The 21,689-nt window shown below is 53.6% G+C and overlaps 7 protein-coding genes across 7 annotated transcripts; 2 read left to right on the forward strand and 5 right to left on the reverse strand.

Moving 5' to 3' along the window:
* Positions 1-1,090: 1,090 nt before the first annotated feature.
* BO95DRAFT_11132 (uncharacterized protein) lies at positions 1,091-2,494 on the reverse strand. Its single transcript, XM_025580374.1, has 2 exons — positions 2,014-2,494; positions 1,091-1,949 (listed from the first exon to the last, which is right to left on the reverse strand). The coding sequence occupies exons 1-2, from the start codon at positions 2,142-2,144 to the stop codon at positions 1,187-1,189; spliced, it is 894 nt and encodes a 297-aa protein (XP_025445725.1). The 5' UTR covers positions 2,145-2,494; the 3' UTR covers positions 1,091-1,186.
* BO95DRAFT_11139 (uncharacterized protein) lies at positions 2,204-2,864 on the reverse strand. Its single transcript, XM_025580375.1, has one exon. The coding sequence runs from the start codon at positions 2,756-2,758 to the stop codon at positions 2,255-2,257; it is 504 nt and encodes a 167-aa protein (XP_025445726.1). The 5' UTR covers positions 2,759-2,864; the 3' UTR covers positions 2,204-2,254.
* Positions 2,865-4,347: 1,483 nt separating this feature from the next.
* Positions 4,348-6,403, forward strand: gel6 (putative 1,3-beta-glucanosyltransferase). Its single transcript, XM_025580379.1, has 3 exons — positions 4,348-4,650; positions 4,721-4,932; positions 5,008-6,403. Exons 1-3 carry the CDS (start codon positions 4,506-4,508, stop codon positions 6,097-6,099), a joined length of 1,449 nt encoding a protein of 482 aa, XP_025445727.1. The 5' UTR covers positions 4,348-4,505; the 3' UTR covers positions 6,100-6,403.
* Positions 6,404-7,431: 1,028 nt separating this feature from the next.
* Positions 7,432-9,207, reverse strand: BO95DRAFT_325972 (protein kinase domain-containing protein; the record flags this gene model as incomplete). Its single annotated transcript, XM_025581847.1, has 1 exon — positions 7,432-9,207. A coding segment is annotated over one exon (1,776 nt), but the record flags the coding sequence as incomplete, so codon positions are not given.
* Positions 9,208-12,857: 3,650 nt separating this feature from the next.
* BO95DRAFT_460244 (uncharacterized protein) lies at positions 12,858-13,718 on the reverse strand (the record flags this gene model as incomplete). Its single annotated transcript, XM_025588715.1, has 2 exons — positions 12,858-13,088; positions 13,230-13,718. The coding sequence occupies 2 exons, from the start codon at positions 13,716-13,718 to the stop codon at positions 12,858-12,860; spliced, it is 720 nt and encodes a 239-aa protein (XP_025445729.1).
* Positions 13,719-15,143: 1,425 nt separating this feature from the next.
* BO95DRAFT_319714 (putative AT DNA binding protein) lies at positions 15,144-18,617 on the reverse strand (the record flags this gene model as incomplete). The annotated part of the gene is made up of 1 exon (XM_025581778.1): positions 15,144-18,617. A coding segment is annotated over one exon (3,474 nt), but the record flags the coding sequence as incomplete, so codon positions are not given.
* Positions 18,618-19,431: 814 nt separating this feature from the next.
* On the forward strand, positions 19,432-21,622 carry BO95DRAFT_479474 (aldose epimerase family protein). Its single transcript, XM_025590109.1, has 2 exons — positions 19,432-19,745; positions 19,806-21,622. Exon 2 carries the CDS (start codon positions 19,923-19,925, stop codon positions 21,285-21,287), a length of 1,365 nt encoding a protein of 454 aa, XP_025445731.1. The 5' UTR covers positions 19,432-19,745; positions 19,806-19,922; the 3' UTR covers positions 21,288-21,622.
* Positions 21,623-21,689: the final 67 nt, after the last annotated feature.

A 21,689-nucleotide genomic window follows, 5' to 3' on the forward strand; every position in this document is an offset into this window, starting at 1 on the left:
GGATGCTCCCGAAGCAGATGCCTTATCTTTGCGTGTGTTGGCAATGGCAGTTTCCACTGATCGAACATCCCAGGATGTAAGGACAAGCTGACCATGTCTCGCTTGTGGCGCTGATGATAACGTCCTTTAAAGGAGCCTGTTTCGTAACGCCTTGCGCTTGCCAATGGGATGAAGAATTGATGACTCGGCCCATTTGGAAGAAAGCCCAGAGCTGCGGTCGCACAACATCATGGAATGTTCAAGAGAAGTATCATGTACTCATGTGCTCATGTAGTGCTTAGCATCATGCCATCAAGATAAGTAGTACTGGAGAAAATGTAGCCTGAATTCAAAAGTCCTGGTATGAATAAGGCAAGGAACTTCTGGAAAATGCTCGCGGCATTGGTTAGCTCGGTCGCTCAATGCACCAAATGCAAGTCAGACTTACCGTTGATGCATGTCCGTAGCTTGGGCTACAGCTTGACTCATTACAGGTGAATGTTTACACATGTGGCTAGATTGGAAACTGACTATTCGCAATTGGTCTGTATTTCACTATCTGGTGTAAACAGAGTAAGCTGAGTTACGACGCGCGTCTCAGAGTTAACTCATCGGTCGACTGCCCAGTGGGCTATAAAACTCGACATCCATTCGAATCCCTGGCCGCCTAAACATTGCTCCCGAGCTTGCATCGCAATGCGTAGTGCAACAGCCTTGCTGCAATTGTTGGCTGGACCGCCCCTGCCCTCTGGCTGACGAATACCCGCCGCACAAGTGCATCTCCGCGGATCACCTCCTTGCGTACGTGGCTAGAGGCCGACAGCTTGATAGCTGCCATGCGAATCATATGAGCCTTGCAGGACTAGTCCACGTAGAGATCGCTTGCGTGATAATGCGGCGGGTTGATCTGTGAGAGTAGTAGGTCGCACAATATAGGGAGATAGCAAATTGTTCGCTTCCCGTCGCCACGTCCTACCCCAGATCTGAGTTTCGACTCGAGTGTTCTCCAGAGTCATAGGACTGCATGTGAGTAATGCTTCGCGCAGAGCTAATCACTTTCAACCCATTTGACAGAGTGAACCGGAGTCATGCAACCATGTCTCGATGGGTGGAAAGGTGTGGTAGGATAGGTGGATCGCTCGTATTCGTGACCATCAAGTCCAAAGGTCGGAAACTTTGATTATGAAACCATACCAAGGTAGCACTTTCAAGACGTCACGGATCTTCTGCGAGCATCCGCGTGGCGGCGAGTGTGGAAACGTTGAGGCCGATCGGTCCGACGTGACTGCATGCCGCGACCGGCAGTGACCTTGGCCATCAGCTTTTGTTCGTCGCCCATTGTGATTGTGACTGGCGTGCAGTTGGCCGATTTGGCCACAACAGCCGGTCGTGAAGAGTCACAGTGGAAGCCGGCGTGGTACGACATTGACGGCGGCAGGTCTTGCCGATCCAGCGCCGCTTGCAGCTCCAGACACTGCAACACCAGCTCCTTGACACTATCGGTCAGCGCATACGCGCGGTATTCGATATCCGGCCAAAAATCATCGCCCCAGAAGGGATCTTCCCGGACGGCGGCTTCCAATGACCTGAGCCAGAAATCAAAGCTCGGCAACCGTCTCTTTGTCCCTTGCAAGTGGTCGGACAAGAGACAGGCCACGGCGATAAAGCGAATGGTGGGCTCAGAATTCATCACATGAAGGACAATGCACGCCGGGCAACGCTCCGTCAGGTACCAATCGTGTTCCTCAGTCAAAATAGAGTGTAACCAGGCATAGGCACTCCGTGCCTCCCCCCGGAAGGCCCGGTCGGCCTCCGCTCCTTTGCGACTGGGCAGGACATTGGCGGCGAGGCGCGAGGCTTCGTGATGCAGGAGAGACAAGGGAAGAAGCAGCGTGTGGATGATGTCGCGATGCAGACGGAATGTCTCTTGTTCCTGGGCAAGACAGGAGTTGCGGTGGCAGGCACAAAAGCTACAATCCACCCGAATTAGCCCTTGGATAACCAAAGCAACCAGCCTCTTCAGAAGTCACGTACCTTGGGGCCTTCATGCCCAATTCCTGTCGCCTGAGATGTTCTCGCATCATGCGAAAAGCCTCATTGCGATCCAGATTGTCGCGGTCCTGGTGCGAGATGCGAAATGGCGATACAGTATTGGCAGTCGACATGGTTCTTAATTGAGTCGCCCGTGGACTATGTGGGGACAATCGTGGTATTTAAAAAGGGTATTTGGTAGAGGCGACACTGAGTCGCCTTGTGGATGAATCGTGGTGAGGTGCTATGATGAGGTAGACAGTGTGCGCACACAACTAATCTGTGGCCAATCAATTATGGCAGGCACACTAGGCAGCGAAGCTTTCCTGAAACGGCAATGATGAGGGAGGAAGGAACCACGGATAGCATGTTCCAAAAAAAGAATTACTGGGAGAGTTAATGGACAGAGCAGATTGATTTCTCGAGGGGAGGTGTGAGGTTGATAAGCAAGCAAAACCACAACAGTGACCAGTGATGAGTGACGAGAAAAATCCGGGGATGAGAGAGATGGGGGGGGGGAAGGGAAACAAAAGCGAATATGAATATTATTATAATAAGCGCGATTGACAGCGACAAGGGGAGAGGGAGGGAGAGAGAGAGGGGTTATTGTAGATGAAAAAGGAAAAGGAGGAAATGAAACGGTGACGAGCGATGCCCACTGCATCGAATGCGGGAAAGGAACCTTGAAGCCAGCCAAACCCAGCCAAACCCAGCCAAAACCAGCCCAACCTAGGCGAGGCCCCGTCATCCACGCAAGCCCCCGACGATCCAATTCAACTGCTCCAATTCCTTTATCTCTCTCAATCTCTTCACACCGTTACACCCCTGCAACCGTTCAATATCCTGACTCTGGTCTGCAGCTTCGATGCGTGCAAAGTTCGCCGCTTCCGATAGCACCTGTATGCTTTTGCCGCCAATTTTTGGCATCCTTCCTGCCCTTCCACCAGGTCCGGGAAAATGAATGGAATTGTGTGGACAGTGGGAGGGAGGGAACGGACCTCGTCCGCACAGTGATCCTCATTATCTGGCCATGGATCGGCCAGGGTCTCGATCGTTGTCCAGACCCAGTGGCCCCTCGTGCTGCCCGGGCAGAACCTTGACTAAGTTGACTCTGAATAACTCGGTCCATAGAAGGTCCATAAAAAAGGGGGGGCAATTTCAGTCGAAGGCCGCCAACTGGCTCGGGAAAGACTGGGCCGCCCACCAAACTAGTCGAGATAGTTAATGATAGTTGGGCACGATTCCCGCTGCCATCACGAATTCACGATAGTCTCCCACGTATGGCGTCACAAAAGCCAACAAAGCCAACACATGAGATCAAGATCCAAGACATCGGAGAGGCAAATCGGGAAGAACACGAACAAATGCTGCTTTTTTTGGTCCATGGTTTTTGCCCCTGCTCCTTTTTTCGGGGGAGTCTTTTGGGGGGTATCAAATCTCGAGGTGAGAAACATGTAGATTGCGCTTTAATTATCACAGTGGGATGCAGTGGGATGCAGTGGGGGGAAACAATTGAGACATTGCAGCAACACCATTGGCGGGGATGTCTGAGATCGGAGAATGACTAAGCTCACCTGATCCCGGCCTGCCATTCCGGGCATTTCCGACGCTCTTCGGACGAGGTCGGCTTAGTTCCATTGTGGTGGCCTGAAGAGCCAGGCCCTCAACGACGGTTCATTCCTCCCTCCCGAATTACCCGATTAGGAAGGGCAATCATACTGGAGTTACCGTACACCTCCTGGACTGGCTGCACACTGCACTGCTCCAAGTTCTCGCTCTCCCTATCTTCCAGAGACTATGCTGGCTGTGCATAGTCAATCCCTCCAAAGCATTGTTCACGTCGCTGCAACACGAACCCTGCATACATTCATGTTGCCAGTATGGCAGCTTGAAACTCAGGCATTTGACAACTCCCTCTGTCTTCTACCTTAATTCCCCGCCCCCTGTCTGCCATTCCGCTGCATTCCAGCTCATCCCCCGACACCAATGGCTTCAAGGAGGCCTGCGCGAATACTCTTTGACGTCATGCTACTGGAAATCCATTGTCAGGCATGTCTCGTCCAGAAATTCACGGTGCCACGGTATGGCTGGGAGCCATCTCAAACTCCCAGGTACCGCGTCGCGAGGGTGTTGAGCAGCATGGCATCACATATTAAAGAACCCGATTATATCCCATGAGATGCAGGTCTGGCCTCTAGTGATTTCAGTTGTTCTGTTCTCAATCGAGTTGCATATCGCGGAGAATTGGTTCGACTGTCTATCGAACCCTTGCAGCTGCTGCCTCGGTGAACACAACTAGCCCGGTAGCTGGCCCAGCGCACATTCGCCTTCGTGCACACGAAGCTCCTGTTGCAAACTCGTCTGTCAGACAGGTACAATCGCTTTGTCCTCATTCATCTGCTCGACATTAGCCATTCTGCACGAAGGACCGCCACACGTCGACATTGAAGCACCCTCGGCTATAAGCCGACGCACATTAGCCCAACTCGCACAGGATGAAGGCACGCTGCTCACCGTCGCTGGCGACACTCTCTCTGCTGCTCGCAGCGTCAGTGCCTCGCGCCGCACATGCCATCCAGACTATTTCGGCCGTGGGCTCGAAATTCTTCTATGAGGACGGCAGGCAATACTATATAAAAGGTACAGCGCAGCGGCCTACCAATACCACTTCACCGATACTCCTTACTAACGCAAGTGCCCTTGGCGCTAGGAATCGCCTATCAGCTCGTTCCCGACGATCCCTTGATTGACACCGCTCAATGCACGCGAGATGCGGCCCGCATGGCTGAGTTGGGCACCAACGCAATCCGCGTCTATCATGTGGACCCTGAAGCCGACCACGACGGCTGCATGAAGGCCTTCGAAGATGCAGGCATCTATCTCTTTGTGGATCTGGACACGTTCGATACAGCGATCTCCCAGGTTCGTTCCCAACCTACAGAACCTCATGCCAGGTTACATGACCGCCCCGTCGCCGTGATACTAATGACCGTGTAGGTCGAGCCTCATTGGGACCAGACCCAACATGACCGGTTCGCAGCTGTTCTGGATGAATTCCAACAATATAACAACACGGCCGGATTTTTCGTCGGCAACGAAGTCCTCACCACCAAGGATGGCTCTGCGGCCGCGCCATACGTGCTAGCCGCCGTTCGCGACATGAAATCCCACCGCGACGAGAAGGGATACCGCCCGATTCCCGTGGGCTACTCTGCAGCCGATATCGCAGAGCTGCGGCCCATGCTGCAGAACTACCTGGCCTGTCGGTCTGACCCCGCCGAGCGACTGGACTTCTTCGCCCTGAACGCCTACGAATGGTGTGGGGAGTCGACCTTCACCCAATCCGGGTATGAGTCTCTCCAGAAGCAAGCCGAGGGCTACCCCGCCCCAATCTTCTTCTCAGAGACCGGCTGCAATGTCGCGCGGCCGCGGACTTTCGGCGACCAGGCCGCCATCTTCGGCCCCGAAATGGCGGACACCTGGTCAGGCTCGATGATCTACGAGTGGATCGAGGAGACCAACGATTACGGGCTAGTGAACTACGGCCCTCCTCCACCGCCTCCGGCCGCGGACGCACCCGCCGCCGCCGCGGCCACTACAAACGGGCCCCTCGTGCAGGATGGCTTCGTCCGCCAGGGCGAACCCACCCCCGTCGCACCGGACTTCGACAACCTCAAAGCGCAATGGGCCACTCTGAACCCCACCGGCGTCGCTCTATCCGACTACGCCGCCTCCACCTCCACCATCACCCCGCCAGCGTGTCCCGCCTCTACCGCCGGTGGATGGGCCGTCGACCCCAGCGCGCCGCTGCCGACCTTAGGCCAAGCGGCTTCATCCCACCGCGCGGCACCGACAGGCGCGGTGGCCGGCGACTCCTCCTCCAAGGATGACAGACCCCCGCGGCAGCAGAAGGAGGTCGATGCCTCGGACGCCATGTCCGCGTCCTCGGCGCAGACCATCCTCCCCTCCTACGAGCTCAGCAACGGAGCCGGTTCCTTTGCGATCCTTCGCGAGGGCAGCCTCAACCGCGCCATCGAGGTGTCCCTCGCTCTGTGCACGGTGGTCGGAGGCCTGGCGCTGTGGTTATGATCCCTGGTGATCTGACGTGTATTACGCAACCTTTTTTGAGTATTTCGCTTCTGACGGTGTCCCGGCGTTGTCCTGCTTCGAAATCCAGGTGATTTCTTATTATTCGCGGTTCCTCCTTCATGTTTTGTCTTGGAATCTTTCTTCATGCATTGTCGTGTAGACTCAGCCCAAGCGCGGTTGGCCACTGGATGGCCACCCCTCATCAATACAGTATTAGTTAAAACATAGCCATAAAATATACATTGACCCCGCGAAGAGATTTTCCATGCACGCGATTCCTGCACAGTGGTTACACACATTCAGTCACCCATAGGGAAGCTGGACTGGACTATCTTCAATACGTACAAGCGGTCTACTAGGTAAGCAGACAAAGGCCAAATGGTCAAAGAGGAAATTAGATATCGATTACAATTCACAATCCACGCCGAGAGACTCCGCCCGCACAACCATGCATCGTCACTCATCACGCCGGAAGGGGAGTAGGGGGGTAAAGGGATAAGGGTGAGCTTAGGGGTTGAGAAAAAATATCCTATGGCTGTCAAATATGAGAAGGGGATGTACAGTATGTCTGGGAGATGCAAGTGATCAGTTGGGCGGATGGTGGCTGAATGACGACAGGATTAAGGAGGTGGGTTGAAGGTTCAGTACGCATCTGCACTGTATCGGCAGGAAGCGTTTCGAGTGAAGGGGTAATAATGACGAAGGAGATACTGGTGAGAGGATCAGGGGGGCGGAGGATGAGGGAAAAGGGCTGCGGCGATTGCTGCGCGATGACGAGCTGGGTGCCAAGGATATTAGAAGTACAGATATGTGCAATGCTGGGAATTATGTTCACAAGGAAATAAGTGAAAGGTGGGGGCGGGGTTAGTTCTTCCCCATTGCGATGCTGTAGTTCCACGAGGGATCATGGTGCATTGTCGGCCCGGATGCATACTCGGGGTCCAGCCAAGGGGATGGGGATGCCGTCCTGGAATTGATGTACCGGTCATGTTGTTCGGGGTCGGTGTCGCTGCCGGCGGTGACATGACTATCTGTCAGGTAGCAGTCGGGGAGGCTGGAGCTGGACGCGGAGGCGGAGGCGGCTGAGGAGGGTTGATAGCTCTTGAGACTCACGGGTCCGCCGGAGTTGCTTGTGGTCGTGGCGGGGGAGTACTCCGTGCTTGCCGTCGAGCTGATCAAAGAGGACGGTGACCGCGGTGCTGCCGGTCCAGCGCGCGGGACAATCAGGTTGTTCGAGGATAGGTCGGCGTTCTTGTTGGTGCCGACGCGCAGGGCGTTCTTCGATCGTGGAGCGTGGTGTTGCAGTTTAGAGGTACAGTGTATCGGAGTAGCGGCGGCGGCGTCCAACTTCTGGATCGCGCGCGCGAAAAGCTGTTCGACCTGGAACGCGGAGGGACGCTCGGCTGGGTCTCTGCTCAGCATGACTCGGACGACATCGAGCATTGGTCGAACGGCCTGGAAAATGGGGTCTTTGTGTTTCTTGGCGTCGTTGTCCAGGAGCGTGATCCACGAGCATACCTGGCCGGCGTTCCGGTCCAGGTGAAAGGAGCAATCGGCGACGCCGCCCCCGCGGCCGGCAGTCCGATTCTTAGCTCCCCGGTGATGAGCAAAGGCGGAGAGCTTGCGTTTGCAGAGAACGGTAAAGATGTCTAGTATCACAGCACCGAGGGAGAAGATATCGGAGGCTTCCGGGTCCGTCTGGCGCGTCTGCCAGGTCTGGACTATGGCAGCGTTCGTGCCTATAATTGGATAGCCGATTGGGTGATATATAGCGGAAGAGGCGGAAGAGGAGCCCGAGGAATTGGAAGAGGTGATGGAAGGTGTATAGAACATGGGCCGTTTGATGGATCCGATGGTGCGTTTGCGGACACTTCCAGTACTGGATCCGGAAGAGGATGACTGGGTGAAGGAGACTCGCGAGGAAGAGGACCCTTGCAGGCCAATGCGTATGGCAGTACCCTGCGAGGTGACCGATTCTGCACGTGGACTGTCCGTCCCGTGATCAGACGGCAGAGAGCTGCGGAGTCGAGACAAGCTCAGGAAAGACGGGCGTGTGGTTGACGAGGCCGACTGCTTCCGAGCCGAACGGCTCCCAGATGGAAGACTAACCAACGGTCTCGTTATGTCGGTGCTCTGAACACTGACCGAGCGCACCCAGCGCTCTGGGGAGCCATACTGATACGACTCGACGTCATCCAGCTTGGCCGGCGATAGCAAGGTATCGAGCGCCTCGAATTGACCTAGATAGACTCGGAATTCAGCATCGACCAGGATGTTCGACGGACGGATGACGCTATGTGCATGGCTATGCGCATGCAGCCAAGACAACCCATCGGCCAAACAATGCGGCCAATTGACCAATATCTCCCGCCGCTTGTTTTTCGGAAGCCGTTTGAATGGTTGAGGCACGTCGGTGAGGAAGGACATCAAGGTGCGTTCGTAGACTCCAGAGAAGAGGATGCAGACCGTGTTATCCACAAAGTAGGACGCATAAATTGAATAAACGTGGTCATGGGCCAACCTCCTCAAAGAGCGGATTTCCTCCAAAACCTCATCCTCTTCAAAGAAGTGCGGTGCTCCGCCGACAGTGACTTGCGTTCGCAGGAGTATGCGGCACGTCGCGCCGGCTAGAACCACCTTTTCGACACCCTCCCTTACCAGCGATGTTCCCGTACGGAGGAGTTCCACCGGAACGCCCTCGTTTTGAGTGTACTTCGCATGGTCGCCTGCAGCAATTCCGCGTACAATGAACCGCCATTGAGCCAGGAAGAATCTATGTTCGAGGTCGGGGTTTGGGCCGTCCGCGAAGAGAGGCAGATGCTTAACACTGGGGGCTGAGAACGGTAAATCCGAGTCATCCAGAGACTCGTCTATCAACGCGAAGATCCGATCGGGGATGTCGATGTCGACAAGAATGAGAAAGAGTCTGCCGGCCTTGGCGATGATCCAGTCGAGATAGGATTCGCTCGTCAGGCCCTCTCCCCAAGGCAGCGGGGCCACTAGACGGTGCAGGACGTTTGAAGGGAGCTGGCCGAAGACATACTCCGGGCAGAGGGTCGCTTTCACCCGATCCTCGGGCCACCACAGTGAGGTGACGGGGGCTGACATTTCGGACTCATGGCGATCCGGGTCGTCGTGGGAGGACGAAGCTTCCCCACAGGCGGGGGCGGACATCTAATATAACCACTTGGAGCAGAGGAGAAAAGGGGAGCGTGACAAGGATACTATTTCCGGCGACATTCATGTAGGACGAACATGTCTCAATGCAGATATCTGTAAGTGGCTGCCATGAAGGCGTTTGGGCAATGAACAAACCAGGAAAATGAAGATCAAGGGAGAAAGAGAGAAAAGCAAGACGAAGGAATTTGATCGAGAGGCGTGCAACGACAAACCCAAAAAGATTGAAAGATAAAATAAAATAAAAATAAATTGCCATTGAAAATGCTAATAAACATCAAACTTAATAGGCTTAGATATCGGGGGATATAGTCGGCGGGGGACGGATGGGTGACCTACTGGTGGACACGAGGCTTATCAACCAGCAAGGGGAACTCCCCACGCCATTATTGGAAGGCTCCAATCAATAGTCATAATGATCATAGGAGGTCGAAGAACGAAAGAGGAGTAGAAAGAGGGGAGTCCTCACTCTCATCCATTCACCCAGTGTTCAACGGGGGGAGCGAACCGGGACTCTTGCTGCACTGTAACCTAGATGCTGGTGATAATGATCCCATGTGACTGGCACTGGGGTTGGTCTATGCTCTAAGCCGCTATGACCACCAGAGCAATGGGAAACAAGCACTGCGATCAGTAGTGTAGAAGGACGATTGCTGGCCAAGGCACCAGGAGGGCCACCCCAGCGACTGCAGGAAGAGCTCGAGCTTGCGAGGTGGCAGGGATCATCACCATGGCAGTGCGGCAGCGGCTCATACTCGATACAGTACAAAGAAACTTGGTCGTTCGTTGTACGGAGTATCCGTCTATGAGTGGGGAAAGCATGCGAGGCTCAGAGAGCTGGTACACAATGACACAGTTTAGTCGCGAGTCAAGTCACGAACCGGGCCGGTGATGACGATATAATTCGGCTCACTGCGTGGATGCGTGGATATCAGCATGGCATAGCATGGCAAAGCATGACTATTGTTCTCTCTCATCGGGTGGGCTTACTCGTCTCGTCCGTATCTCCGAAGGCGATGCCGATAAGGCGAACGACATGGGGACGGGGGAAGTACTCCGTAGGGGGGAGGAGAATTGGATAAGGAGAAGCCGGAGAAGACCTTCCAGAATCAATGGATAACCAGCGCTAGTCCCAACACGGTCATCTTTCCATGATTCAAATAACTTACCAGCTGCCTCACTGCTGACTACATTCATACATACCTACAGTACATGTCGATTCGACCAGTAACAATTTCATTGTGATGCATCATCCCCGTCATTCGTCTGTCAATCCCTCTGCAACACAAATCCCCCGAAAAGAGGGAACCAGCAAGGGTTGTGCGTCTGTCTATCGATCGCTAGGCTTGCTCCCTATGCCGGAACAAGAAACGTGGCGTGGCGCAAAGGACCCAGAAAAGGCTCTCAGATGGGCGTCTGCAGAGAGTCGGTAATTCCTGCTGGAACAGCCGCTTGTGATTTACATACGGAGTACAGCGTGAAGGATGGATGTGGCAGAAGCGTGGCAAGCACTACAGCCTATGATAAAAGTTACCACCAGGTCCCAGGAACCAACAAGCGCCACAATACTCAAAAAGCAGTCCATTCGAGACAAAAGAAAAATAAAGGATATGACAATGCACACATTGAAGAGAAGACTACGGTGTACTTCAAACATGCAAAACTCAACCATAACAATCACCAAACTTTCCGCTATCCAGGGAATTCTTATCAGCACCGCCCATTCGTCACTGCATCCGAGAGACGAATGCTTATCAGCTCTGCCGTCACGCCTTTGACCGCCGACTTTATTCATGAAAATGCGCCTATTTAGTCAGAATGAAACCTTGATAAGCCCTGCCTGCTTTGGGTTCTTACCCCTTCAGCCATCACGGACAGGGGGGTGGAAGTAAGCAAGATAGTAGTCTAGCTGACTTCTGCGCTCCGGGATTTGACCCATCCATGAAGCTCTACAACTGAGATGTAGTTACAGTACAGTGGATGTCCCTCCCGAAACAAATATCAAACCACCACTATGCACAGTTCACAACATCAACGTCTCAGGTGAAAGTGGGTGTGTGGTCCCTGCACGAAGATCCAGTGTTTGGAGAAGAATAGGACTTTGTTCCACCTTATCTCCATGCTCTACGGAGCACAATGGGTCTATTTACTAGTGCGTTAGGTGGCTCTACAAAAGTACTGTACATACGGAGTACCATACCCTCCATTCGGTATGCTGCTACCGGTCAGCACTAGTCAAGTCAATTGCTATGTGCAGTACGGAGTAGTTATACATAGTAAGTTACCAAGTCCCTTATCTTCAAGGCGGTCTTCGGTCCTCGCCGGTCCGCCGGGGCAGCTCCGCCCTCGAAATTCCGGGAACTTTCAGTCAGGGATTGTCTAGATTCAAGCGAGCCATCGGAGGTACAATCCTCTGTGTTTTGTGCCTACAGACTGGAAACCAGACCCAAGACAACCATGGGGAGAATTGATCGGATGCGGGCGCAGAAGGGTTCTCTACTCACACTTTTTCCCCCTCCTAAGCTTAGACTTCTTGATCATTCAAGTTCACTCACGATTACCCATTTTTGGGGGAGCAAACTTCCTGTCGCGGTACTGTACAGACTCCGTGTTCAACTACTCCGGCTCCGGGATTGGAAACCCATGCTCAGACGGCGCGCGGTTGGTGGCAGCCACGCGATCTGTCTCTCTGCGGTTTGCTTTTCTGAAAAAAGGAGAGATTATCGAAAGACCTCGGGCGAAATGCACCTCCGTACAGTACTACTACTTCTGACAGGTAAAGACCAGAATCGATCGGAGTTTGACAAATGATGCAGTGCACCCTGAGATCGTCTCTATCCTTCATGCGACGACAAGAAATGCAGATGCAGCAAGAAAAAGATACAGTAGGGTACGTAGTACATCCATGATAGGCACAACGGAGTGCTCGAAGTATAGTATGCAAAGAAATTCTCGCAGGTGCTTTTTACTCTTTCTCTCTCCCCTTTCCTATTCACTGTCCCAGACAGAAAATAGTATCCGACGATCGCAGGTCGTCTGATGCTTCCCTTCCTCCACTAGAGGCGCGGGTCCAGAATACAAATCGTATGTGCAGGGCGTGGTCTGACTGCTTCACCATCCGCAGACTAACCCCCCCCCCAAAGAAAAAAAGAAAGAAAAGGTCAAATCAAAGAGAGACAAGAAGGAAGAAGGAAAGAATAGACACTGATGTCTTTCCAAGCTACTAGTCAAATCATGCATCGAAGTGAAAATCCCGACACTTTCATCGCCGCCGCCGCCCCCCCTTTTCATCCAGGAAAGGAGGGATCGAATCCTGCAGGGCTGATCGCAATTATATTAGGAAAGAAGCGTTCGTCACATGTCCGTAAGATCTTAAAGCCTTGTGCTTTTTTTCTTTCTTTCAATTTTCTGTTCGGCTTCCAGAATTTTAGTCTGTCAAACCAGACCTGTCAGAAATGGATCTGCGTTTCATGCTTAATTGGGAGGGAGGGGTAAGCGCACGCGCCAGCCCCAGCTATGATGGAAACCCACCTCTTTTGTGTGTTTTCCTGTTCATTGTTCAGGAAGACAGCGTCGAGGGCTTATGATCCCATGCGCCGAATGCCGCGTCGCAATTTACTGTTCGCTCGATGCGTCGAAGCCATCCGTTGCGGTGGCTGTGGGTGCGGCGGGGTGGGATGTTGCGACGGTTCCTCATGGGACCGACGACGATTCCACGATTTGCGGAAATGCTGCTGTTCCTCGTCCTGCTGCTTTGCGCGGTGATGGAGAAACTCTTCGTGGGCCTCTTTTTCCTCGTGCAGAGCCTTGATCTGATGGACTGGTTAGTTTGGATTCAGGTACCAACTTTTCTTGCAGTTATTTTTTCCAGCGCTTGGCTCGGTATAGATGGGAGAACTGGGAATCGGGCAAGAAAGAGCACAGGATCAATCAATCAGTTGGAAGAAACGCACCTGAGTCAGCCATAACTCCTGCTCCGAACTCCAGGCCTTCTGGCACCGAGCCAACTCATGTTCGGCAATCGCCAATTCTCGTTCCTGTCTTATCGTCCACCGACATCGCTCTCCAACGAGACTGGCCCAGCTCACGACGCGCACGACTCCATAGTGGCGTTTGTGGGGGTTGCGGATGCTGTTGCTGCTGCTGCTGTTGCTGCCACTGCTGTCGCTACTGTTCCGGCTACTGCTTCCGCTGCATCTGCTGCCGTCGGATTCGCTCACCGCCATGTGCAAAGCTGCAGCGACAAACTCTTCATCGTCATCTGGACCCTGCACGGCACCGCCCCAGCGGATCTCCTGATGATGATGATGATGCTGCTGCTGTCCGTGATGGTCGATGGCCTTCCCCTTCCACACCGCTGCCGCCGCCGGAGACCGCTGGTCCGGGCGTTTGGTGAAAAGGGACAGGCCCAGGACGTATTTGACAGGGTTGCTGACCCCCATCTTGTGGACTATATAAGAACAGTCCACGAAGAAGGTGACCTGAAGGAAGAAGAGGAGGAGAAGGACAAAGAGCAGTGGAGCAGAGGGGAGGAGGGTGATGACGTTCCCTGCCTGGGGGCGTGCGTCTCGCTTGCGTCTCGTTTGTCGGGCCACGGTGAACTGTTTTATTTGCTTGGCCAGGGTCCTGCTGGGAGAGCAAGAGAGAGAGGGAACAGGAATACACAACCTAAGGAGCCTGAGGTGCTTCTGCAAGGAACCTTCGTGTCCGGATTTAGATGTCTCGCATGTGACTTGGGGCTTGTCCTGTGTCTGCACCGAGATATGAATCACTTCCTCTTCCATTCTCTCCCTCGTATGGAAACCCCTTTCTTATATATCAGATTCAACGCCCACCCACGGCTTGCTCAAATCTCAGGATTACCCGACTGAACGGGACATCATTTTGCAGCATCTCAACAGATTCAACGCGAAAGGACCCGCAATTTTCTCAATTAGGCGCCATAAGAGAGACATACACGCACAACCCCCATTTTAGGCTCAGGCCTTGAGATAGAGGAAAGTGAATGGGGCTAGAACTCGTGTGTCTCGTCTCTTTGTGTGTGCTTGGCTGGCACCCATCATTATGCCTGCAGAAGCGCAGTCGAAACTACAATAACTGCATCCAATCACAGACCAAGTGGGACTGGTCAGGCATGTCATCGACCCTACGAGTCCTTGTGTCACCTCAATGACTGCATCTTGGGGAGCAAGGAAACGTGGCACATGGTCCGGCCTTGGGTGGTACACACACTGACTCCATCGGGGAATAGCATGGAATTGCTCAGAAGAAAGGAAGGTAACCGTTGCAAGGCAAACAATCGACTCGGCAGAATCACCTTCCGCACGAAGAATTTGTCAAATGTACGGAGTACATACTTGGGCTTTTCCCTCCTATGCATGGGGGGTCGCAAGGTAAGTCGACAAACAGAACAAGGTCTTCGACCCAGATTGGAAGACACGCTGCAACGCGAAAAGTCAAATCCCATACACCAATGATGTCACAGTAATTCAACCCAAATTGTAATAAGAGGCAAGAATTCTCTGGCAGCTGACTCGTCCTCCGCCAATCTCAGAAGCCCAACCTAAGAAAAAAAGAACCCAAACAAGCAAAGGAGGTATAGTACATGTACAAAGTACGTGCTATACAAGAACAGCACCAAAAGAAAAGTCAATGACGGAAAAGTCAGCGTGCCAGCTCAATGCGAACCCAAGAAAATCCGGTCGCTGCTTTGCCACTCCGTAACGACCCGATAATATGCAACAAGAATAGAAGTCAGTGCAGCGTACGGTAGTCAATGTGCCAGCGGAGTCTTGAGTTCCATAAAATCTGTGCATCGGGGTTTGCACGTCAGTGACCAAGCAGCCTGCAACTCTGGGCCTTTATCTGCGCCACGTCTCATAGACTGTGTCCCTGCTTCGAGAGGTGCCTATCCCCGGATAATCCCTGTAGCGCATAGGTCGCCGTTCCTTTCTGATCTGTTCGCCTATGATAATGCTGATCAATCTTCTATGCAAGTCGGCCTCTGTCCAAGTAATCTGTCCTGTACCGCCGGCCCTGATGTCGTCACGAGAGACTTGCTGTGCGAACCTGTCGATGATCGCAAACTGATCCTCCGTGACTGGGACTCCAAAGACCCCGTCTGAAGTCCAGATCCAATCTCCAATAATGCCGGTCCGACCAGGAGCCGGATAATAAGGGAAGCGCTCAGGGTGTTTCTTAGACAAGCGATAGAGGTTATGCAACAAACGGTAATGATCATTGGAAAAGTGCCCGGAGTAACGAGTTGGTTGCCGCTTGTGCCTCATCTCCCTCACTTCCTCGTAAAAAGGGTCCCGCGCATCGTCCAGTGATTCATAAGATCTGCGATCCGGAGAGAATTGTTGCTCATCTCCAGACTCTGTAAAGTGAGACGATGGTCCTGGGATGCCTTCCAAGCGTTCCGACCCAAACTCATCACGAGCGTGTCTTGATTTTGTCGTGGTTACTGCTTCTTCCTCGTATACAACTGGGTTTTCCTCCCTTGGGGAAGCTGGCCGGAAAGACTTGGGCGCTTTGAGCCATCCAGGTGTCAGGCTAGTGATTTTTTGAAACCAGGATGATGCTTGGTTGTCCGGGCTGGCTCGTCGTGGAGGATCGGGGGTGTTGTCAGTTGCAGCTTGAAAGTATTGTCCCTCGGCTGCAGCGGCATCGGCAAGACTTTCAACCTCGTCTCTCATGATTTCTCGTCCACTATTCTGCCTGGCCATCTCCAATCTAGTGGTGGGATCTATCTGAAACGTCCCTTCTTCCAAGTCACTGTGCGAGCTCAGCTCTATCGAGTGTTCTGACAGCCGATCATGTTCAGACGCATGTTCGTGGACACCTTGCCTGTAAGATGCTTGATTTGATGGCGAACCACCTTCAGACTGTGATTGGCTCGCATCACTCGAAGGACTACCTTCTCCATAGTAGTAACGGCGACGCTTCGGGGTAGGATCTCCTCGATACAAATTTGTGAGGTCAACGTTTTCCTCGCGCAACTGCTTGACCCGCGAACGACCGAGGAATGGCACTGTGTCCTGCTCCTTGGTCCAGTGAGCCGGAGAGTATAGTCGCCCCGTCTGACTGCGGGCCGGGGTCCAGCCAGTTTTCCATGGGCTCGACTCATGCTGTCTAGGGTGCAGGTCATTTTTATCATTGTCAAGCATAGACAAGCGATGTGATTGGTTGCCTTGTTCCAATGCCTCCTGCTGCCAGATGTCTTCATAACCCTCGTCGTCATCTTCCTCGTTCGCTTGCTCTGCCTCTACGTACCCATCCTGGCTGGGTGCCTCTTCGGGTTCATTATCGAAGCCGTCATCCTCGTTCCACTCTTCGTCTTGTTCGGCTGCAAGGTCTGATTGGTCACTCCTGTCGCTGTCGATTACAATGACTTGACTAGAATTCGCCATCTGAATTTCCCGACTGATGGCCTCCCTCTCACGTTGCCACTCCTCCATCCGTCGCCTCATGACGGAGCCGGGGGTATCGAAATCTGCCGCACTCAGCGCCGGCGGAGGTGACTTTGAAGAACTGGCTTCTCTGCTCCGTAATATAGTTCTCGCATTGGTCTTGGCGTCTGCGGCCAGCGACTGTTGGTATGTTTCTAGTTCCACTTGTCTCTGCTTCGCAAGTTGCTGTCCAAAGGCCAAGCCTGCCTGCAGAACTTGTTGGGACTGGGGGTTCAGATCCTGGAAAAGAAGTTGCAGGCGCTGTCGGTTTGCGGTTAGAGCGGAGTCAGAATACTGTAAGGTTCGCTGCTTCCCCTCCTTCAGTTCTGTAAGAGGGCCTTGTAAAGCAATACCGGCGCGTATGATGCGGACGAGTCTGAGTAATGGCCTCTGGCCTTCTTGGACAGGACGCAATGTCGGAACGGCAGAGGAAGAGCGGATGCTTCTTGTGGAGGCTGATCTACCACCTGATGCGTGTTGCATTGAGGTGTTAGATTCGACGGACCGAGCGATGCGCGTGCGAGGGTGGTCTTCTACCTGTTGCTCCAGTGTTGGCTTTATCTCTGCGTGAGAGACGGGCTTACTGCCGCCATGAGTTTCAGGGTCGAGTGATGTTCTCTGCCTGAGGACGCCGTTCGATTCTCGCTTCAGGAACGGCTTGAGAGCATTCTTGGCGATCTTCGAATTGCTATCGCCACCGAGGCCATGTTGCTTGGCTGATGGAAGAGTATCCAGGGAGACCATACTGAATCCTTCACTTTCCATAATCGAGTCGAATTCTTTATGCTCGTCCGTCGGATCGTTCCTGCCGTATGATGTACGGGTACGGCGACTGCCGCTAGGTGCTGCTGCTCGTTGGGACTGCGCCACTGTTTCCTCTCCTGCGACCGGCGAAGATGTCGTTGGGGTAGGGTATAGGTGCGGCGGTCTGGGTGTATGACCGGCATGCAACATGCTTTTAGACGAGCTGGACTGCAATTCCCGTACGGGAGACGGCATCTTAGACGGGGTGGAGTTCAAGTTGTATTCTTCGTTGTCTAGATGGTCAACTTGTGGGGTATCGTATGTGGCCTCGAATGTCACCCGTGGAGTAGTGCTATCGTGATCGACCACCGCAGATTGCTCCGGTGAGAGCTCATCGTCGAAGATATCGATCATCTCTTCGTCCTGGGGGAATCCACCATCGTCCTCATCCGACCCTGCGTCCCCAGTAAGGTTCAGAGGGCTCCATCGCGATCGAGACTCGGCGGTCGGGGTATCCATATCGATGTCTAGTGTTCCTATATCCCGCTCGCGTCGAGCGACCGCATCCTCCTTCAGCGGGGTCTTCCTCGGTCGACCGCGTTTTCGCTTCTGCGCAGACCCGGGCGGACCTGGGGTATGACCGGGGCTTCCTGCGGCTGGTCTCGCATCGAGTAGGAGTGTATCGGACTTCCTTGGACGGCCTCTACGCCTCCGCGGTGTCTGCTCAGACTCATCCTTGAGTGGTATTTTTGTGACCATGGCCGATGGTCTAAGACGTTTTGGCGTGGGACTTCCGTAATCGTTGTTGTTCTCTTGGTCTTGCGTCGCTTCCAAAGTCACACGAATCCTCCACGGACTGACATTCCCGTCGGACTGGAGTTTATCGGGAGACAGAGCTTGCTGTTTTCGATTCAGTTTGAGGTTGGGCGAAGCGGGAAGAACGACATCGTTGAACTCGAAAGAATGGGCGCCAGGTGTGAGGTTGAGCCGCGACCGCTTCTGCCGTTTCGTCGTTCGCGGACTCTGGAGGAGGTTGAAGTCAGCTGGCGACATGAAGCTCTGACGACCAGTGAACGGTTTGAAGGGCGAGGAGATTAGATAATCACTATCGCCGGATGGCCCAAGAATGTCGGGAGAGGAGGAACTCGAGGTGCGAGAGGACATATCGGGTTATGAACGCAGCTCGCAGACCATGGGAGGGGCGACTCTCAAGTCCGCCCGTCGCGTCTCATTGAAAGAGAGGACACACCACTGTCGGGGCGCTATCTGGCGGTCGACATTCCGTGGGGAAATCCAACAAACAAGAAGCCAAAGGTGTTTTCTCACAGTCCAGAGTAGACTCAATTGTAGATCTAAGGGCGGGGGAAGGGGGGAATTTGCATGCTTATCCACGCATAACATAAACAAGTCTCCCGATCAGGCAGGGCGGACTTTGGGAGGCCTGAGGATTTAGGCATTAGGTAAGCGAGCGGTAGGTTGTTCCTTTCCATCCTGATGCCTCAGGCTACGGGTAGCTTCCAATGCATACGCATACGCCTCGACGGACGGGATAGCTCGCTACCTACCTATATTATAACCAGGTTTTTTTATTCGACTTGCTGGGAGAGATGCCACTCACTGACCAGTGCCCAGCTCGGCAATCGGCACTGCACCGAAGCTTGTCAAGTACTCGGGTAGACCAGAGTAGAGTACCTAGTACCTTACGGGGAGCAGACATGTGGCACTGAGCATAGTTAGTACAGAGGAGGGAGGTGTATGTAAGCACCGCAAGCTTAGTTAGATGATCGACGGGACGCTTGCCATTTCCCCGCAAACCAATTCCCCCACCGGAATATGCCCGAACCGGACTAGTGCCTTCCACCACCAAGTGGCACTAACTCACCCCCGTGGCTTGGACCCCCTTTTCTGTCCCTTAGGCTGATTTGCTCCATTCCCGTGGCTTCATCCTACACTAACTACTGTCACGATTCCTGCTCTCTAACTCTACCAATTCCTACTTTTCTCCTTCCGGTCTGATCTCATCATCGCTTGCATCTTCCTCTCCCGCTTCCCCCTCACTTTGCATCCCGGGTTTCCACATCATCTCTCGATCTGGAGCTAAGGTGGTCAGACGCGGACCAACTTTTCCCGTCACCCTTGCTCCCCATCCCCCAATCCCCCCAGCCCCCCGGGCAACAGAGCTTGAGCTTTTCGAGGTGTAGCTTGATTAGCTCTCCACATACTTGGCATCTGTCCCCCTGACAGGTTGACTTTTACACCGTCCCCAATTTGCGGGTAAGATGACGATGCCCCCCCGTCGGACAATTGACGACATGAGCTAACCATGAGCACCAGTAGCGGCATTCCTACCCCAGTTCCTGCGTGCTGCTGTCACCCCCGCCCCCTCCGCCGGCGGTCAGGCGCGCCATCATGAGGTAGAAGAGCCCTAATGTGGAGTAGTTAAATAGAACAATGGGACCTTCCTCCACAACCCGCCAGGGAATTCCCCAGCTGCTCGGTTGTTTCCGTTCCACCCTCTGCCCTGCCCGTATCACTCCCCGGATTTTGTTCCTGTACTGCTGCCTGTGCCTTGTGGCCACCACTCTACTCGGAATCAGAATGCATCTCAAGAGCTACCTTTCCACCGCCCTCTATGGGCTGCCTGTACTGTCCCAGGCTGCAGTGGCAGTGACGACGACGACAGACCCATTCAAGGCCTACACCATCAGCGCAAAGAACATCAGTGCAACTCTGATCCCTTACGGTGCACGCTTGACATCGCTCAAAGTCCCAGACCGCAATGGCAATTTCCAGGATGTGGTTGTAGGCTACGATGATCCAAAGCGGTACCTTCAAGACACGGAGACCAACCGCACTTTCTTTGGGGCCGTTGTCGGTCGGTACGCCAACCGCATTAAGAACGGCACGTTCTCAATTGGCACCGAGGAATATCATATTCCTGAGAACGAGAATGGCGGCAAAGACACCCTCCACGGAGGCCCACTGGGTTATGATGGCCGCAACTGGACCGTCACCGCGTACTCCAACTCGTCCATCACCTTCACTCTGGTTGACCGTGCCTTTGAGGATTTTCCGGGTGATGTGATCACCCATGCCACGTTCAGTGTCCAGACCGAGGCCACCAACGAGAATCCAGAGGGCTTGCCCCAATTGACCACCAAACTAGTCGCTCTGGCTCTGACGGAAACCACCCCTATCATGCTTGCCAACCACATCTACTGGAATTTGAATGCGTTCAAGAACGAGACCATCCTCGACGACACCTGGCTGCAATTGCCTCTCTCCAAGCGCCTGATTGGCACCGACGGAATCCTTATTCCTGACGGCAGCATCCTCGACGTTAACACCGCCTACAATGGCTCTGCGGACTTCACTGCAGGCAAGCTGGTCGGTCAGGACATCGACGAGGCCGTTCACCTCTGCGGCTCCAACTGCACCGGGTACGACAACTGCTTCATTGTCGACCGCCCTACGCAGTACACCGCCTCCAACTCCATCGTGCCCATCGTGCGCCTGAACTCCAGCACCACCGGCATCAGCCTGGAGGTCGCCACCAACCAGCAAGCCCTGCAGATCTACTCCTGCAACGGCCAGAACGGCACCATCCCCATCAAGGACTCCCAGATCAAGCTCAACAAGGAAGAGGGCATCGACGGCGCCGAGTACGTCAACAAGTACGGCTGTCTGGTAATCGAGACGGAGGGCTGGATCGACGGCATCAACAACCCGGAGTGGGGCCAGCTGTCGGATCAGATCTACTCGCCTGAGACCGGCCCGGCCGTCAACTATGCCACCTACCGATTCGGCACCGTCTAGGCTGCTGCTGCTGCTGCTGCGGGGCTGGCGGAAACAAGTTTTGCTTGATTGCTTGAATGTTCTCTTTTTAGCGACGCAAAAAAGAACAATTTTTTCTCGAGGCATATTTCTATGACACTTGGTCTTACCTCCTTGGCTCTTGAAACTATCTTTTCGATGTAGAATCTCCACAACCATGTACATAAAGTGATCTAAGGGACCATTAACTTAGGTCTAATCAGTGACCGTAGGTTGCAACACTCATCCTTAACCCCTCTAGCTCATCGACCTAATCTTCCCACTCAAAAGAAGATAATCTCCTCTTCACTCACAGATTAAAGGAAGCGCTCAAGTCTAATCAACGGAGTACACAGCACTGTAAAAGGAAATGGGTATACAAACAACGCAGTCAGTGCTAAGAAA

Source organism: Aspergillus brunneoviolaceus (assembly GCF_003184695.1).
Source record: "Aspergillus brunneoviolaceus CBS 621.78 unplaced genomic scaffold BO95scaffold_10, whole genome shotgun sequence".
NCBI lineage: Eukaryota > Fungi > Ascomycota > Eurotiomycetes > Eurotiales > Aspergillaceae > Aspergillus > Aspergillus brunneoviolaceus.

What these genes read in the sequence shown, in the direction of transcription:
- BO95DRAFT_11132 (XM_025580374.1), bottom strand. Translation starts at nt 2,144, where the DNA reads ATGTCGACTGCCAATACTGTATCGCCATTTCGCATCTCGCACCAGGAC. An exon ending in TTGGGCATGAAGGCCCCAAG is followed by an intron (nt 1,950 to 2,013) that starts GTACGTGACTTC and finishes GGTGGATTGTAG; the next exon opens with CTTTTGTGCCTGCCACCGCA.
- BO95DRAFT_11139 (XM_025580375.1), bottom strand. Translation starts at nt 2,758, where the DNA reads ATGACGGGGCCTCGCCTAGGTTGGGCTGGTTTTGGCTGGGTTTGGCTG.
- gel6 (XM_025580379.1), top strand. Translation starts at nt 4,506, where the DNA reads ATGAAGGCACGCTGCTCACCGTCGCTGGCGACACTCTCTCTGCTGCTC. An exon ending in CAGGCAATACTATATAAAAG is followed by an intron (nt 4,651 to 4,720) that starts GTACAGCGCAGC and finishes CCTTGGCGCTAG; the next exon opens with GAATCGCCTATCAGCTCGTT. An exon ending in TCGATACAGCGATCTCCCAG is followed by an intron (nt 4,933 to 5,007) that starts GTTCGTTCCCAA and finishes ATGACCGTGTAG; the next exon opens with GTCGAGCCTCATTGGGACCA.
- BO95DRAFT_479474 (XM_025590109.1), top strand. Translation starts at nt 19,923, where the DNA reads ATGGGACCTTCCTCCACAACCCGCCAGGGAATTCCCCAGCTGCTCGGT.